At 41.0% G+C, this 19210-nt stretch overlaps 1 protein-coding gene across 15 annotated transcripts in view; it reads right to left on the reverse strand.

Annotated features, from left to right (window-relative positions):
• AOPEP (aminopeptidase O (putative)) overlaps window positions 1–19210 on the reverse strand; it is a 365070-nt gene that overhangs the window by 12859 nt on the left and 333001 nt on the right. For all 15 annotated transcript variants that reach the window (XM_050945697.1, XM_050945698.1, XM_050945696.1 and 12 more), the window contains one exon: window positions 17240–17356. In XM_050945697.1, the coding sequence (XP_050801654.1) occupies window positions 17240–17356 (117 nt within the window). The remainder of the gene's footprint in view (window positions 1–17239; window positions 17357–19210) is intronic.

Here is a 19210-nt window from a genome sequence, read left to right on the forward strand (position 1 = left end):
AGTAAAAAAGAGCTTAATATAAAAATAAATTCTTAAATCTGTTATTACTAATATAAATATAGTAAGAAAATTAGTTTTTACAAATATGAGCCAACTTTTAAATGGATGCTTAAAGCTGAGATAGTAAATCCATATTTAAGTGCCCTGATATTCAAGAATGCTGAATGCCCAGCAGCTTCCCAATGACATCTTTAGTATGAAGACACTTTTAGACCATCTCAAATGGTCCTTGAAGTGAAACAATCAGTTTTAGTATTTGAAACCCACCTACCCTCCAAATGATTACAGAACTCAAACAATGGCCAGACAGGCATAGTTAAAATACACATACAGCTTATACAAAATATTGTAATGATTGAGGTCACTGAAAGCCTCCATCATACACATGCAAACAAGGAAACATACATGCAGAAAATATATTACCTCTGAGGCTTGCAAATAAGATTTAGAAAGCAAGTAATTTAGACCATGCATTTTATTAAAAACAAAAAAATCTAAAAAGTTTGTACTAAGCCTTTGGTCTGCAAAATGGAGACTAGCTTCAGGGAAAAGAGTAAATATTGCTAATAGCTGGATCCAATTAAAAAAGCTCCAGGAGACAACAAATCTAAATCTCAGAACAAAAACATGTTTTGAGACCCTAGAAAATAGAGGTTTCTTTAAACCTGAGTACACTTAGTAAGTATTATAGTCCAACTGAAGTTCCAAACAGAACATATCTAAGTCTTTTTGGTCCAAGTTATTTACCAACCATGTGTTCAACTACACTATTGAAACTAAATGCATGTAATATGAAAAGTTAATCTATAAATACTGCAGTAACTAACCACAGATAAGTCCACTGTAATTATAATGGACAACAGGAGATCGAGATTCTTTGCAGACTTCAGTCTTCTTGCAGAAGGAGAAATACAAAGAAACTTTTGCAACTAATCAAACAATGGATTATTTTTAATTAATGAGGAGGAAGCTGAATATCTCTGGAGCCCCGGAATGCTGGCCTGTTGATTAGATCATCACAGATTTCTTCCATCTGAAATTATTTCCTTTCAGCATAATTCTCTTTTCCTAGCTCCTCACAGACTGGATTCAGCTGTACTATCTATAATTAGGGAACACTGCTGAGTGCTGCAGACTAACATTTTGGATTTAAAAGTAGTTTTCACAATTGGTTAGGGCAGAAAACGTATGGCTTAGAAAACTGCCCACATTTTGCCCCATTATTGTAACAAAATATTTTTAACGATTTAATGATTTTTTCTATATTCTTGTACTCACTTAAATTTTAAAATATCAGAGATGGCTGCTATTTTAAATTAAAATTAAATAGTTGCACCCACTCACTAGGTTTCATGCTGTAAGGTTTGGGTTTTTCAAATGAACATTAGTATTTGGTACTTAGACTCAGGGTTTTTAGCATGCAAATCCCATTTCAGTAGAAATGTACTCCTCAGTAAGGTTTTCAGGGATGCTGAATCAGCTCTGAAGGAGGTGGTGTTGATAATAATGTGAAAACACAGATCATGTGTGCGCTAAAATTGCATTGACAGCGTATCAGCTCAGCAATGTGTTAAAATATTCTTACTAGACAAAATCCTATTAAATGTAAACAGAATGTATTCATCATTCTTTTGTCAGTGATTCTGCAGCTGGAGAATACTACATGTGCCAGAGTTTGTCATTAAGAAGTACAAGCAGGAAACTACCTAGCAGTTTCAGTCATTGTGTATTTTGCCTTCCTTATGGTGTCAAAGCTTTCATTGCAAGCAAGTGACTAAGTTAAAACACGTAATTCTGTAATCCCCATACGTCCTTTCAGTCTGCCTATTCTCTCTGCGTTTCATTAAATTCTGACATACAACAGAACATGACTGCATCTTTCATTAGACACAGATAAAGTGATGATAGGCTAGTGATATATAGCAAGCTCAGAGAAGAACGGGGCAAAAAACCAGTACAAACACTGATTAGTGCAGCAGCTTCAACAACTGTGGGAAGAGACTCCCCCTCTACGCATGAAGGCTTTTCTCATTGCGTTTCCATTTATGGTGCCATAATCTCCCTCACATGGAGCAAGGCTTCTATACCACAATGCCTGTGATATAACGAAATGTTTAACATAGCATGCAAACTGAAAAACGTTTTTTAAAAATAAACTTTAGTTAAAAACAAATACTTGAACCAACATGTACTTGAACCAAATGCTTTCCTCCCGCTCTCATTTTCAGCCTTGCTCATTCAGGATGTTTGTGTGTAAGTGGCAACAGGCTGGAGATGGCTGAAAAGATGTAATCAGCTCCACCTTCTACAGCTGTTTTGGAAATATTTGTTTAATCTTGTTTTGCTGCAGTGCCATTGGCTTTTGGAGTCACTTCTACATAGTGGTTACCTTTGTGCACCACTGCAGACCAAAGACTTCCTCTGCTCCCACAGATCACACTGCAGAGTAGGGGCAAGAACCATGCCCCACTTAGCCAATGGAGAATGACAAAATCTCCATCTCCCCCTCTGATTTTACTACTATGGCTGAAACTGCCCAGGGCTCAATTTCTCAGCCATAGTAAGTCTGACCATGAACCTATAACTCATCACCTGTAACTCATCAGCTATGATGTGATGTCTCCAACATCTGAATCAAGTATATGCATGCTGTATTGGGACAGATGATATCTGAAGCAGGTACATACTGTCTAATTCTCAGGGATATGGGGTAATGCCCATAACCCTTAAACTGCCAAAAAAAAAAAATTAAAAGTGTTGCTGTAGCCATGGTGGTCCCAGACTATTACAGAGACAAGGTGGGTGAGGTAATATATTTTATTTGACCAACCCCTGTTGGCAAAAGAGACAAGCTTTCAAGCTACACAGAGATCTTCTCCAGGTCTAGGAAAGGTACTCAGAGCATTACAGCTAAATACAAAGTAGAATTGGCAACTGATACCACATACTATAAAGAAATCAAAGATGACTCCACATTACAGTTCACTCAAAAATTTAAAGATATTATCAAATCCTTGCCCAAACATCGAAATACAAGCTCATGCCCCATGAAGCCACCCCAGGAATCTTCTACACATTTCCCAAGATACATAAACAAGGAAAGCCAGGCAGGCCCATCGTATCAGGCCACAACTATCTTACTGAAAGAATATCAGAACTCATAGAAACCATCCTCGAACCACTCACCACACAAAAGGCCATCTTCCTGCAGGCCACAACCAACCTCCTCCAGAAACTCTGCAACATTAACAACCTTCCTCAGAACACCATCCTTGTCTCCCTATACAACATCCCTCACAGTGATGAATAGCTGCCTGTCTTAAATATCTAGAAGACAATGGACAACATTCAAATATCCCCCGCAAACACATCCATTTCATCCTCACCCATAACAATTTTACGTTCAGCAACAAACACTTTCTCCAAATTATGGGACCAGCCATGGGTAATAGGATGGCTCCCTAATACATCAACTTCTTTGTGGGCAACCTTGAGGAAGAATTTCTGAAATCAGTGATATACCTGAGATACAGCGTTAATATTTTCATCCTCTCGACGGATGACCTCAAATTCCACTACAACTTCGATGACCATCACCCACCCACCAAACTCTCTCCAGGACAGTCCTGCGCCAGCATCAACCTCCTGGACACCACAATGAGCTTCAACAATGGAGCCCTACAGATTATATACAAGAAACCCCTGGATCACCACACTTACATTCACAGATCCAGTAACAAGAAGTATGTTATCTACAGCTAGGCCCTTAGATACCGCAGAATATGCTCCTGAACACACTCAAAATCGCCTTCACCAAAAAAAGGACACTCTACCAGAGGAGTAAATCACATCATGGAATGGGTGACCCAAATACCCCAAGAGAATATGCTTCAATACAGGGGGGGAAACCTTCAACTGCACACCTACCACCCCACACTAGAATCTACAGAGTATAATTAAACAATTACAACCCATACTAGATGGACACCACATCCTGAAAGAAAAATCTTTCCCCGTTTCTGGCTTCAAGCAACTCACCAACTTCATCATCAGAAGCAAGCTCCTCATACACCAGGACCCACCAGCTCAAAGCAGCATCAGACCCTACCAATATAACAGGTGCAAAACCTGTTGACATATTTCCACTGCTACAATGATCAGTATCCCCACAACACACTTTTGAAGATCTTTGGGTCCTACACATGCCTATCACGTGTGGTTTACATTGTTTAGTGCACTAGATACCCCAATGACAACTATGTTGGCAAACCCAGACACTCACTGTGCTCTCAAATGAACTCACACAGAAAAATGATCAGTGGGCGAACACCATATCACCAGTGGGCGAACACTTTTCATAAAATGATCACTCCATACCTGACCTCTCAGTCCTCATCCTCAAAGTAAACCTGCACACCACCTTCATAAGATGAGCCTGAGATCTTAAATTCATAATTTTGCTAGACACTAAAAATAATGGTCTTAATACAGAGACTGGATTTATGGCTTCTGTAAGCCACTGGCCCCCCTTTTTTGTCCTATGACTACAGGGGTGTTAACAGGCTACTTCACCTTGAATGGTTCCTTGGAATGTGTGTTAACTATTTTATGCTAAACATTCTGTTTCACCTTGTATTTAGCTGTGACACAACTACCTTTCCCTGACCTGAAGAACATGTGCAGCTTGAAAGCCTGTCTCTTTCACCAACAGAAGTTGGCCCAAATGAAGATATTATATTATCCACCATGTTCTCTCTAATTATTATTCAAGTTTTTAAAAACTGCAAATAGAAGAAGTTTTATGTTCCATTCAATAAAGAGAAAAACAACTTTAAGTACCAACTGGCCAGCACGTCATCCAATGTATAGGTTTGATGACTAGGTACTATCAGTATCTAAAAATACCTTCTTTCGCCTCCACTTTGCTAGGAAACTTTGTCCCTTCCTCCCAGACAAGCAACGTGGTCCATGAATGTGTCACCTCTGGCTTCATTACTATAATTCACTGAATTGGAAGTGAAACATGAAGAGGATGCACAAGCTGTAGCCAATAAAGAATGTGGCTGTCTATTTCATGTCCCTCCACTGGCTCCTAGTTTAAGACTTGAGTCCTAATTTTCAAAACAGGGAATGCATCAAGCCCCAGCTACATTAAAAATCAAATTCTGATCTATGAACCAACGTAACAACTGTGCTCCTCTGGTACAATGTAGATCACAAAGTCCAGGACAAAGCATCAGAGAGATGGGGACCAAGCCTTTTCAATCATGGGGATCTGGCTATGGAACAATCTCTAGAAGAGATCCGGTGAATCCAGCGTCTAACCACCCTTAGGAAATGCTACAAAACTTTCCTCTTCCACAAGGATTTCCACTGTAAGAATGACACTCTCAACACGGTCACCCCCTTCTATCTCATAACCCTACCACACAAAATAAAATAAAATAAAATAAAATAACTCTACTCCACTTCAAAAAAGGAAAGCCAGAAACTAGCCTGGAGCAGCGAACCGCAGCCTGTGGGAGCCACGATCAGTCGGACCTGCGGATGCGGCAGGTAAACAAACTGGCCCGGCTCGCCGGGGGTTTCCCTATACAAGTGGCGTCCCAAGTTTGGGAAACTGTCCTAAAGGATCAAACAGGAAAGTGTTCCAGATGAATGAACTGCTGATCATAGGAGGAAAAGTTCTGTTTCTCACAGTAGTATGAAAATAATGCATTATACAGCGATTTTCTCCTCAGAAAGGTAAGTACCCCTCTACCTTGATATAACACTTTCCTCAGGAGCCAAAAAATCTTACCGCATTATAGGTGAAACCGCGTTATATTGAACTTGATTTGATCTGCAGGAGCACACAGCCCCACCACCCCCCGGAGCGCTGCTTTACCGTGTTATATCCCACTTTGTGTTATATTGAGTGGCATTGTAATGGGACAGAGGTCTACCATATATTCCATCAAAGATAAACATTTTCAATTCCACTTAAAAAAAAAATCTACACACAACCCACTCTCCTGACTGTAACTGTTCAGATACTCTGCAGGCTGCTTGGTCATGCCCATCAACAAGGGATCCATATGCCTTAGTCATTGCTTTTTCAGAACCCCTTTTGGGAGCAGGAGTGGACTTTACCAGTTTTGGCATCCTGAAGGTTTGCTAGTCTCTAAAATCCAGAAGAAACTGGATCTGAATCGGACCAGGTTGTACTGACATTACCACAGCTGGATAGTGTTTGCCAACAGTGGTGCCTTTTTAATATGCACTTTCCTACTAGGAATTGGACAACCTGAACTGAGCTGAGTGGCCAGAGTGAATGGCCTATGGAGGCTGAACTAAGCGAGGGATGGTTCCTCTGACTTAAGGCGGAGGCATATCAGTAGGACTGTACAGAGAAGCTTGCTCTCTCACTGTCCAGGTGTGTGTCTGGTTGACAGAGGACTTCTGTGTCCAAGCATGTCAATGTGACACCTCTCACATACACACACCTTAAGGAAATAAACCTTAAGGGAAATATGACTTTATGCTGTAAACTCAGTAGACGCATACACCCTGTATTGAAGTGAGAACAACAGGGTTTTATTCAGAGGTTTCCAGTTTTGCTCACTCACTCACACTCACTCATATTTCCAAAGACTCTTTACCCCAGGTAGAATACAGCATCACAACCCTACCATTTTAACTCTTGGACAGAGAAAGAAATGTAGCAAAACCGTAGTGGGGACAAAACTGTACCCACATATTAGGAAGTTAGTCAGTTACTAAGCAATAGGGTTTGATCTGACTCATTCTACCTAGATCTTATGTTCTTTGAGTGTGACATAGTTTCCTGCTCTGTGGTATTGTCCAGAGATAACCAGGATCTACAGTCAACATTTTATGAAATGAAAAAGCACGAAGCAAGCCGTCGAGCATTAAAAATAGTAACTGCGAATAAAATTTATCTTTAGAAATTGCTCCAAGTAAAGAGTTGTCAATTACTGCATTAAGAGGGTGTTCCATTAAAAGCACAAATACAGCTACAGTCTTAAGCTGCAACAATCAGGAAACACAAATCCAGACTGTTGAAGGCACTTGTTTGTGTTTTTAAACCACTACATCCTCCTTAACATCCTGGCAAATGTGTAAGGGCCATCACATATATACAAATAGTATAACCTTTCAGATTTATGACAAGGCCAGGCAGTTTGTATTCCAGCACTACTACTTCCTTGACTGCCCCACAGCATTGTATAAACAGTCAAATATAGCAAAAGCACCTAATTAAAAAACAAAACAAAACAAAAAAACAGTCACCTCCTCATATGGCAGTTTTTAGAAAAATGGAACTAAGCACCAACCTTCTCTTTCTTTGCTGCTTTGGATAAAGAACAAACAGAAACAATTCCATATTTAGCTCTCTCTTTCAATCTGCTCCCCACTCTCCAAATTTCACTGTGCTGTTGGGCTGCCAGAGGAGCAAATTAAAAACTCAAAAAAACAATTAGGAAAATAGTGGATGATAAGTAGATGACATAGTATAATGCACCAATAAGGCGCCTGGAACATTTCACTAATGCCACCCAGCAGCAAATGAAATCACTTGGAACAAACATGCACAGCTGTTGGCTCTTTGAGCTGTTAGGGAATGAGGGAGGGCTGCTGATTGGGGAAAAGCTATTTTGAGCCCCCAATAAATTTTGCACTCTAAACATGTTCCTAGGACAGGTAATGCTGATTCCAGGATTTTGTGTACTTCTCAAGTGGCAGGAAAAGCCCCCATATTTTTCATGCGGCAACAAAACAAGCCCAAATAATAGCTACTGGTGGTTGTTAGATTATCCTTTGGGCAAGCTTACAAATTCATCCCAAGCACATCAATTCCGTTGTGGCAGATACGAGAGCCAGTCAACCCAAGGGACATTCCCATTGTCATTATTGGAAGCCTTTTTCTTCATCCTGTTCCAATTCTCTTGCCTCACACCCAGCTCTGCAATGTCCTGAGCCTCATCTTTGGAAAGGGAAGGGTGTATTATCAGAAACCACTCTTTCAATTTTCTTTTCCCACTCACAGCAGCCTCCAAAAGATCATAAACTCTATTGATTTCAATTGGAATTACATCAGGGATTCATTTGGTCCCGTATGTTTAAATACAGAATAAAACAGAAAACTGCTTTAATCTAACGGATCTAAATTTAAACACCAGATTTTATTTTGCATCCCATTTTAAAAAGAGAAAGAAAATGTAGGCAATATGGGCATTAGTACAAACTGCATATTCCCCTCCTCTGCCTCAATTCAATGTGTGGATCTCATCTCTAGAAGACACTGGCTCAGTACAAGTGTTGTATAGATACTTCCCCAGTTATATGCAATGCTACAATACGAAACACTCCAATGTTTTGCTCTGCAGTCCAATATGACCTTAGACCAGTTAAGACAGCTAGGAACTGGGACTTCTTGTCCTTAAAGCAGGCTGTGTGGAGGTATTTGCAACCTGATGACAGAAACCTGCAAGTTTTATACATAGTATTAAAAAGTACATATGTATGGTGCAGAGGGCTACTGAACCATTTTCACCAAAGCCCCAAGCATGCTCAGAGACTGAGAGTTAGTTGGTGAACTATTCTGAAAAGAAAGCATACTAATTCCCTCTTTCGTTAGTATAGCAACATGGTCTGACCCTTCCTGACCAATTCTCATCCTCCAAGAAGTTTTACAATATACTGTACAAAGCTTTATTCCATAAGAGTGCTTTCTAACAATGCTCAATGACTACCTTCAAGACAGTTGGATAACAGAGCACAAGAATGGGCTTAACTTAATCATCGGGAGGAAGGAGAGAGAGAGAGAGATTGTGTTGTAGTTCATCTGTACTTTTACATCTGCCAGTATTTTATGATTTAAGAAAGCTCAATGGGCTGAAATTATTTTGTTCTAAACATAATTCTCACTATTTTTAAGGCACCAAACACCTTGTATTGTTTATATTAGCGTGACTGGACCTCTGTCAGTGAAATAGGATGCCACCAATTTATGGTCGTGGTTTCATAGGCAGACTTCATGTACAATGAAGCAGTTGTATAAAAATGGCAATATGCCACCCACATGACGTATGATATTATGATCTTAACTCATTACACTCACTTTTTCTGCAAAAACAATTACAGTCTCACCCCTCTCTCTTCTCCCCAAAATCTGCCACCTTATGATCTCGAAATAAAGGGGAAGAGTTATGAGCTGAATAGCATTTCAACCAATTTGCTGAAGCAAGAAAAACTAAAACAATTTCCATCTGCCACGCAGGCAGCATACATTACAAAAAAGTAAGCCAGTTCTGTAGGCAGGAAGGAAAGAAAAACAAACTCTCCAGTGAAGGTAGTGGGGAAATGTAGCATAAAACTGTTAGTTTCATCTAAATTCCACTTTTTGTATCACCAAGTCTACCATAATTAACTAGAACATAAAATACAGTTCTAGACGTATCAGTTCAGCATCAAATAGAACTGACAGAATCCCACCTATCCATTCCCCCTGTTCTGTAGCATACCTAAATGGTTTTGTAGACAGATCTCTCTGTCTCATCACCTTTGTTATTGCTCTGTAGACTTGTTTCCACGGCCTCTGGTCTTTTGGTTTTATAGACCATCCCTGTCCCTATCTAGAATAAAGAACCAAGAAAGCTAATTGTGGAAATAGCTTAATAAGAAGACTGCTTATTACTGATTACCAGCGTTTGTGACACACAGCTGTAAGCTTTTTCTACTGTCTCAGTTAGGTTTGCCAACTTTCTAATTCCAGAAAACCAAACATTTTTGCTCTGCTGCTTCCCCAGGACACGCCCCTACCCATAGGCACTGACTCCATGGGTGTTCTGGGGCTGGAGCACCCACAGAGAAAATTTGGTGGGTGCTCTGCACCCACCGGCAGCTAAGCTCCACGCCTCGCCCACCTCATCTCTGCCTCCTCCCCGGAGTGCACCGTGTCCCTGCTTCTCCCCCCAGCACTTGCTGCCACAAAACAGCATAACAAGCTGTGGGAGTGAGAGGGGGAGAAGCGGGAACGTGGCACACTCAGGGGAAGAGGCAGGGCCATGGCAGGGATTTAGGGAAGGGGTTGGAATGGGGTAGGGGTGAGGCGGGGGGATCGAGCACCCACCAGCGCCAGGAGAAGTTGGTGCCTATGCCCCTGCCTCGCCCCTTCCCAAGCGCCCCCCCCCCACTCACTCTGTCGCTTGCTTTCCCCCACCCTTTCTCACGTGCTCATTTTAACGACAAGGCCCAAACAGGCATGTTTATTGTTTTGTTAGATATATTATGCTGATTTCAGGTTTTATTTGTTATAGGACACTAGAGCTGGTAGCAAAATAGTCAAAAAAGGGTATTTTTTAAAAAATGAAATTTTGCAAAGGTTTTCATGATTTTTTCCCCTCCCTTCTTCCCATTTTTTTGTAACTAGCTCCATGTTTTTTGTTCACTAAAGTTATTGTAATTTTGTGTGTAGAATTAGGACCATACATTATCACAACTGATAATTAAAGTCCCACTCCTGAAGCCCAAATACAAATCCATAGAGCACAACCACAGAAATGCACACCTGTCCAGATACCTGTATAAATAAATCTGTAGAAACTGACTCCCATGGAGGTGCGGGAGGCTGTGATGGGGAGGGATGCAGTGAAGGGGATAGGGGCACAACGCCATTCCCAGCACTCGGAGATGGGGGTAAACATACCTTGAACTCCTGGGTGCCAGCGATGGGGCAACAGACAGACCGCGTTCGCCACAGGGCATGCACTGCAGCTCGAGCCCAGCCATGTGAGAAGAGGGCCAGGCAGCAGCAGGAGAGGAGTGCTACACAACCCCTCAACAGCTGCCCACTGAGTGCTCATGCACCACACTCACACTAGTTCCTCTCCTGTCCTGACCCAGTCAATGGGAGCTGTGCTTCTGGGTGGGGGATGGGGCAGCACGCAGACCCCCTCCCCCACCCCCCGACAGCCCCTAAGGCTAGGACCAGACATGCTGACTGCTTCTGACCTGAGAGCTGCGTGGTGAGGCGGCTAGCAGGAAGCCTGCCAAGACCCACTGCGTCTTGCTGTGGAACGGCCAACCAAACAGTCAATGGCCTGGTCAGGGGTGCCGACTGGAGCTACCAGGATCCCTTTTTGACCGGGTGTTCTGGTCTAAAACCAGACACCTGGTCACCCTAGTGTCAATATGTTTGTGACTAAATTATTCAAATTCTTGTAGTGAAACTTCTAAACTAGGTTTTCTCAGCCTACATAAGCATATCAAAAGAGACACTGTCAAGGTTATTAGGGTTTAAAAAATGTTAACTGACCTTGGGCAGTGGGTGCACCTGGAAAGTCCCAGCTTCTGCACAACAAAAGTAGGTTTGTTGTTTTTCCCTCTCCTTTCAAGCCAATCTATCCTTTCTCCCCAAATTTTAAACACAATGGCTGATACATAAACATAATATTCTCTAAGGACAAGCAAGCCCATGCATGCATACAGGCTAGATGATATTTATTATTAGGCTAAACAATCTCAAGGAATTGTGAGGCTTCAGTCATTCGTAAAGCAGAAACAGAGCAATAAAGTGGTGGCCCATTGTTCTGTGTCTACAAATAAAAGGCAATTGTATGCAGGAAACAATTAACCAATGAAGAAAAAAATGCTTTTTCTGTGGTTTGGTTACTACCAACATAGACTGTAGATTTCTTTATAGCAACTTCTTCAAAAACAGGAGAGGGGGAACCCCACATAACCAAATCTAACAATGCTATGAGAGAAAAGAAAGGGAATACACTTGGGTTAGGGGATCTAATAAGGAACAAACAGTCCCCAAAATATCCCTTAAGCCTGAAGCACGGTTAGGAGACTGCAGCTTTACGTGCCCTACAACTAAATTCTGCAATGCTCATCTGTAAAGTCACCAATGCTTAGAATATATGTCTAGGGAGCACAGGTAGCTCTGTCTATAATTCTATCAGCCGAAGCCTCAGCCCAGAAGGAGAATACGACATAAGTAGAGCTAAAGGGAACAAAGGATTTTGGCCATACTGGAAGCCTCTTGGATGCTGTATTCAATCCACCTACACAGTCCACACTGAGCTGCTTCATTTCCTTGTTTGGGGGCTTATAACGAAATAGCTTCTGACCCCCAGTTCAGGGGTCTGTAAAATGATGTCTATCGTATGTGCGAGGATATCCATTTGTGTATGCAAACTAGAGCATGCAACCACAAGTACTGTGGAATTAAGAAGACCCACTAAAAACTTTGGCCATAAACTTCTAAGGATCTAACCTAAGCCTTTAAAAACCTAGAAAAATTGTTTTTCTGTGTAAAATTGAGCTTTGCATTATGCTAATTTTTTTCAATAAGTGTCTACTTCTGGTAGAAAATGTTGATATTTTTGTCAAAAACTGAATCCCCTGTTGGGTTGCCTCATGGGAGTTATAGTTTCATGCCCTTATGTCCCCATGCTCCTCTATGGGCTGGACTCCCATGCTGGACTTCATCTCCCCTGATACACCACAGGCAGTCACTGAACATGTACTCTGACCAAGGACTACCTTATCACCTTGCAGGAAGCAACATGGCAAGAAGAGAGGGAAGGAGAGGCAGCAGAATAATTCTTCCATGTAACTGGCTCTCACCTAAGTAACTGCAAGGAGGCACTACATTGGGGCAGCTGAATCACTGAAAGATAGGAGGGATATACTGTTAGTACAGTTAAGCAAGCATCCTAGACCATGCGAGGTCTTAGACAGGGTAACATGACATGTGAGTACTGATAGTCCCACTAGACCAGCAGTGTCCCACATCTGGCCCTGGAGACTGTCCAACAATGGCAGCCAAGGGCAATTGTGTTATGCATATTTGATTATGAAATGACAACATATTCCCTAACTGGTGTTTAAATCAGCCCATTGCTGTGGAGCAGGTAAGGGGCTCTGCCTCCCACTGTTGCCCCTGCAGCCTCTGGAACAGCACCTTGTGAGCTGGGACTACTCTGGGCAGCTGCTTTCTCTTTCCTGTTGCAGCTGCTCAGCACCCTTCTGCTCCAGCAGGGAGGAGTGTAGCTCTGGTAGCTCCCTTGCTTGCTTACCAACTGGCATGTGGCAGCCCAGTGACAGCAAGGCAGGAGCTTGGCTGGTCATGCCGGGGGGCGGGGGCAGGTTGGGAGAGAAGCTGAGAACTATCAATTACTTACAGCTTCCTCGATACTCTGCCCCAGCACAGTTTAGTGCAGCCTAGGTCTTGCTCTAGCTGTTGCAGAACAGCCACAGTCCCTTAGGGACTATAAACGAGCTGGAGATGACTGAAGTACAGTTTAGATGTTAGCTCTGTGTCACATGAGGACTTTCCCTGCTGGGGATTTCCTGGCATATGGGACTTCTGGGTGGCACCTGCTCCTTTTGAGTTGCCCAAGTGGCACAAAAGAGAACAGAACAAGGCCGATAATCTGTCCCCAAGTACTGATTCTGGCCCCTTGGTCCTTGTGAAATCATGTTTGACCCTAAGGCTGAAAACCCCGGACACCAAAGTGCTGCACAGTGGGGAGGTGAGAACAATACTGCACAAGGGAATGACCCATTTCGTAGCAGTTTGTATCTCACAGGAGCATACCTAGATATAATACTGGAGGTTTTTAACAATAGGTTAGAGAAACAGCTCTCAGGCATGGTCAAGCGATTACTTAGTTTCACCTTGAGAGCAAGGGACTGGACTGGATTGAGGTCCCTTCCAGCCCCACACTTCTCTGATTCCATACAGTGCAGTGTGCAAGCGCAGGTATGTTTAGAAGAGAAACACTGGCTGGAACAGAAAGCATGTTCAACTGGAAGGAGAAAGGTTAATGCTTCACAACTGTGTATAAAGGCTTCAAGAAACAGAAGCTGGAAGGAATGGTCTGTACTGTACTCATATATGGTGAAAGGCTGAGGAATAATCAGTTCACCTGCAGTGTTTCTGAAATTCAGAAAAGAGATTTACATCTCCAATGAGATATATGACAGGGAAGTCTGTATCATACATGTGAGTGAGCTACAGAGTAGTTCAGGGCCAAAACAGGCTTAATACATGCACACCCAATCTCCATACATACTGGACTCGAGACCTTACTGTACAATATATTCCCTTTCTGCTTCTGTACTGGTTTCAGTGTTATGTTGATGCTGCTGTGCTGAAGTATCAAAGCAGCAATCTTTATAAAGAACACCAAAGTCAAAAAAAAAAGGAGTGAGAGAGAGAGAGAGACTCTGAGAAAAATGTGTCTTATCTCAATCTGCCCAGAGTGATGAAAGCTGCCAGAGGCATTTTGTCTTCTCTGTTCTCCTCCTTACCCATCTCTCCACACAGCTGACTGAGGTGAGATTATTTAGACTCCTTGCCTCCCCCAAAATTAGCAATACAAAATCTGAAATGGATACACACATACACACTAAAAACATACGCCCGAGTGATATAAATTTCGCTGGCATAAGCGCTTGTGTATACAGTGCTGTGTCGGTGGGAGATGCTTTCCTGCCGAAATAGCTACCAGTGCTCATTGAGCTGGTTTTATTATGTCAGCGGGAGAGCTCTCTCCCATAAGCATAACGTGGCCACATGAGTGCCCTTACAGCGGCACAGCTGTACTAGCACAGCTGTGCTGCTGTAAACTTGTAAGTGTAGATACGGCTTTAGTTTACTAGCAGGAGAAATTAATATATGTTTATATTCCTTCTGTTGCTAGAGTGAGGTCACTTTGCTACCTACAGTACTAAGGAAGGTGTACTGGATATTCCATTGACAACTTCTGCTAATAGTAGGATCCATGTACCATGCCTGTTTTAAAGAATTATACCAGTTTAGCACACTGTTGGTCTGATCATGGCTAATCTCCAGCACGAGAATTAATGTAACTGGAAATAATTACTTCTTAATAATGAAGAAGTTAGTGTACTTTATTGAACTGTCTGCTGCTAGCCAGGAAATGACAATGTTCAAAAAAGATCCTTAATAAAAACCTGTGACACTAACAGCTTTCATTTTACTTCTATGCCTTCAATTTTGAATACTTACATTTCTAATACTCACATTTTGAAGTTTTGTTAATAAAAGTAATGGAGATCCTGTAACTATATAGGTTTAACTATAACAGATTAATGTCCCAGTTAATCAAACTTAGACACTTAACAGCTCAGCTAAAAGCTTGGACTGGAATCCTGCAGTTCCATGTCCCAGTGTCTTTATAAAGAAACTCTGCTCTGCACTTACTGTAGTTTGAAACATGAAAGGTCCCATCTTTAGGTATGTGACAGTGTGTTAACTAATATTCCCTTTAAAGGGCTGTACGTGTCTCTGATCTGATGACTGGTAAAACTCTAATGGTAATGTTATCTTAGTTGTATTTCTTAAAGGTCTCTTAAGCCCTTGGTTTCACCTTGTATAATAAAACAGAGATTCTTTTGTTGAGGTCATAATTTTGTTGCAAAGAACGAAAAAAAATATGAAAGATCATTGGTGTGCAGTTAAGTAAAGCTACAAAAAATCCCCAAGCCCCTTGATTTATGTAGTTTATGGAGGAAAAACAATCAATCAAAACAACCCTAAACCCAAGGTCTAGTAGCTCACAATTCACTGGCATGAAATAGAAACACTAGAGCTCCCGCTTTGATCCTACTTCCCTAGTTATTCCTCTTCCCATTATAGAACTCCTGACATTTCATTGGCATTCATCTGAGATTAAAATATATCCTAATTCCTATAAATAGAAAAGTCTGTTTGAATACTAAATTAAAAATAAGTCTGGCACTTGGAAACTCTAACAAACAAAAAATTAAAAGCTGAAATAAACAGCAACAGTTGAAATGTCACCTGGCAAAGTTTTTTTGAAAAAGGCTAGATTGCAGTTTGGAGTTATACAGGGCTCTAAAACATACTACAATGTCTACCTAGCCATTTTATACATGAGCCAGATTTCACTCTTTCCTTCCATTTTAATTACTAACAAATTTCCATTATAAATGATAAAGCACATACAGTGACTATCTGTGGTGTTCACAGTAGTTTTTAATTAAATAGGAGTTAAATATCTTAAGTTTAACAGTGCTCCTTCATTATACTAGTATGAACATATTCTCCTCAATAACTAACCATTTTCTGTTTATGAACATCTAACCAGCATCTATACATCTTCTCCCACACGTCCTTTCTCTGAACACTTGTCTACTTGGGGTCCAGAGCCTGCAAGCATTTACTACTGTGAATACTGCTTACTACCATGAGCAGTCCCATTGACTTAAATTCTTTTAGCCTGATAAGTCACTGAGACTATTGCACAGTAGTAGTGTTATTAAGTTTTGGATCAAAAGGGAAGACATGGTATGGGAATTGTGCTTTAATGGCTGTGGTTCCCAGACAGAGTGTCTGGGTGAGGCACTGTGAACATCTTATTATGCAGAGCCAGTTGAAACTGGACACAGAATAAAGCAGAGCTCTTGCAAAAACCTGAAGCACTAAGTGATCGCTGATCTCACAGTTAACACTATGTCCGGTAGTAAGTGTTTGCAGGATCAGGCCCCTAAGTTTGCAAGCCCTTGGAGCACATCTATATCATCATGTAAATAATAATTTCTCCCATCACTGTTAAACACATACTGCAATTAATGGATGCAGCTGTAAAGATCTAGTTGCTCCTTGGAACTCATATCCCATGCACACAGAAATAATTTTACTCTCTCATAAAAGCACAATTTTATATTATATAAGTCAGGCCTGAGTGCTAACAATGAGCTGATCAAGTGGAACAAGAAATTTAGACCAAAACAAACATGCATGGTCTCATTCTGAGGTCTGACACTTTATCAAAACCATACAAGTTCCAGTATACAATATGTATATATGAAGTAAACAGTTTTAACATGTGTGCGCGCATATCTCTTAAAGGTGTGTGTACTGTTCACATATACACACATAATGGAGGCTATGCAAACTGGCTGTACTAATTATTTTAGATAGTCTAACTATAGTATGCAAACATATACGTGTATACACAGTATATGCTAATATCACACATTCACACAGGGAAATACAGAGTAAGGCAGGCATACTTACCTGTTGCTTCTTCGGTAGTACATATACACACAATTTTAGAATTCTCTAATGGAAAAAGGAGCTTGAATAGCCCTGGATCCTAATGGAATGTCAATATTCCTAGTCAATAGCACAATGACTCTGTTTAAGATTGCCGTGGGATGATTAATGAATTACCTCTGCATCCTGCTCATCAAGGTGGTATGTTTTCTCTAAGCACTGCAGAGTCCTGAGACATAACGTCTTCTCCTCCAACAGAGATTCCAGAAGTAAGACCAGCTGGTCCGGGAGAAGCTAAGAGTAAAATACATGTATTGTCAGAATAAAACTCTGCTTACTAAGCGATAAAACTGACATAGACCAAAGATGACAAGGCTAGGATAACCTGTGTAATTCTACAAAAACGACGACGAGTCTGGTGGCACCTTAAAGACTAAGATTTATTTGGGCATAAGCTTTTGTGGGTAGAAGTGGTCTTTACCCACAAAAGCTTATGCCCAAATAAATCTGTTAGTGTTTAAGATGCCACCGAACTCCTTGTTGTTTTTGTGGATACAGACTAACACGGCTGCCCCCTGATACTTGTGTAATTCTAACGTGTTTGAAATGCTGACCTAGTTGATGAAGAGCTAGTTGATTTTGGAAAAACCTCAGAGTTCATGTTGTTTGTATTTTGAAAGACTCTGTTCTGGGGCCTAGTTAAGACTCATTTTCCATGGCTTTTCATTTCTGTATTTAGATCAGATCAAAATCATGTTTTCTTATTCAAACATTATCTTGGATTAATAGGGTCTGTTCTTTATGGAATACATATGCTAAGTAATTTCATTTTGTTGGATTTGGTGGGGGTAGAAACAAAAAGATAATTTATACTGAATCACTTCAGGAGGCCATTAGACATATGAATGTTTAATTACATCAGGGGTCTGTTGATTTATTATATAAACAATTTCAGTGTATTCCTGCAGCGTACAAAGAAACGTGACATAAATAAGTGGTATGCAGCAAAATTAAGACTGTGACAGCACATTTCTAGTGCAAAGAGTCATAAGTTATCCATTCTCATACCAAAAAGAAGGGAAAGATATCATGTCTATGCACCTATTGTATATATCTATTAAGCAGTTGTTCCTGATTCTAAAACCTAATATTTTTTAGATGAACCATTGGTAGCCTGAAGAGAAAAGCACAAGATGCCTGATGTAGTGAGTGCTTAAGTGCTTCATTTAATAGGCTTATTGGATGAACAAATAAATAATTCACGGAAAGCACGAAGTAAGAATACACACTAGCTGCCCGGAAACACACTGGAAATTCAGGGTTTTGAAAGTCCTATCACAGGTTCCTTATTCACTCAAATGCTTCCTCCCACGCTCCCCCCACACACCCATTTTCTCCATTCTGGGACATCAAAAGGAAAAAAACCAAAAAACCCCAACCACATTATCAACTTAAATTCTTGCACGCACAATTCAAACCCAGCATTACGCAGTTCTAACATTTTGCAAATTATAAAAGAACAAAATCATATTGCTTCCACCCTAATTCTACTTTTGTCCCAATTTAAGGTCATATTCTGTGAGGGGCTCCCTTTTGATTTAAGGCCTTCTCCGCCTGCTGCGCTGCCCACCACTCCACCCTGTCTTCTTAAGCTTACCAGGTGCCAGCCAAAGGCAGACATAAAGAACATTACTTTCATCTTCTTCTTCTCATGAAAGACACTGCAGCCAAGGTTGATTGCTTGGACTACACAAGCCCTTACCTTACAATTAGCCTAAGATGAAAAAAGGTTCCCTCTCACTTTGCTTTGGACCCCCTGGAGGGATATCAGAGAATTCCTAAATGTTTCTTTATTTTAATGACTGCCCCTTGCATACCAAAAAGCAGCACTCTGGCAACAAGACCATGAAGCAATCGAGAATTTTCTGCTCAAAGACCATGAAGCAATCAAGAATTTTCTGCTCAAATCTTAACCTGTAAAGCTTTGGCAGATATCACCAGCTAAACAAGCAATGAGACATTATCTTCACTCTCCAGCTGACATCACTTGGCATTAGCACATAAATCAGAAGCTAATAAGAAGGGACATAAATCACTACCATTTTAACAATTTGTTTTCCTTACAATGCATTCTTTTATTATTAAAGC

Source organism: Gopherus flavomarginatus, chromosome 3 (assembly GCF_025201925.1).
Source record: "Gopherus flavomarginatus isolate rGopFla2 chromosome 3, rGopFla2.mat.asm, whole genome shotgun sequence".
Classification (NCBI taxonomy): Eukaryota; Metazoa; Chordata; order Testudines; family Testudinidae; genus Gopherus; species Gopherus flavomarginatus.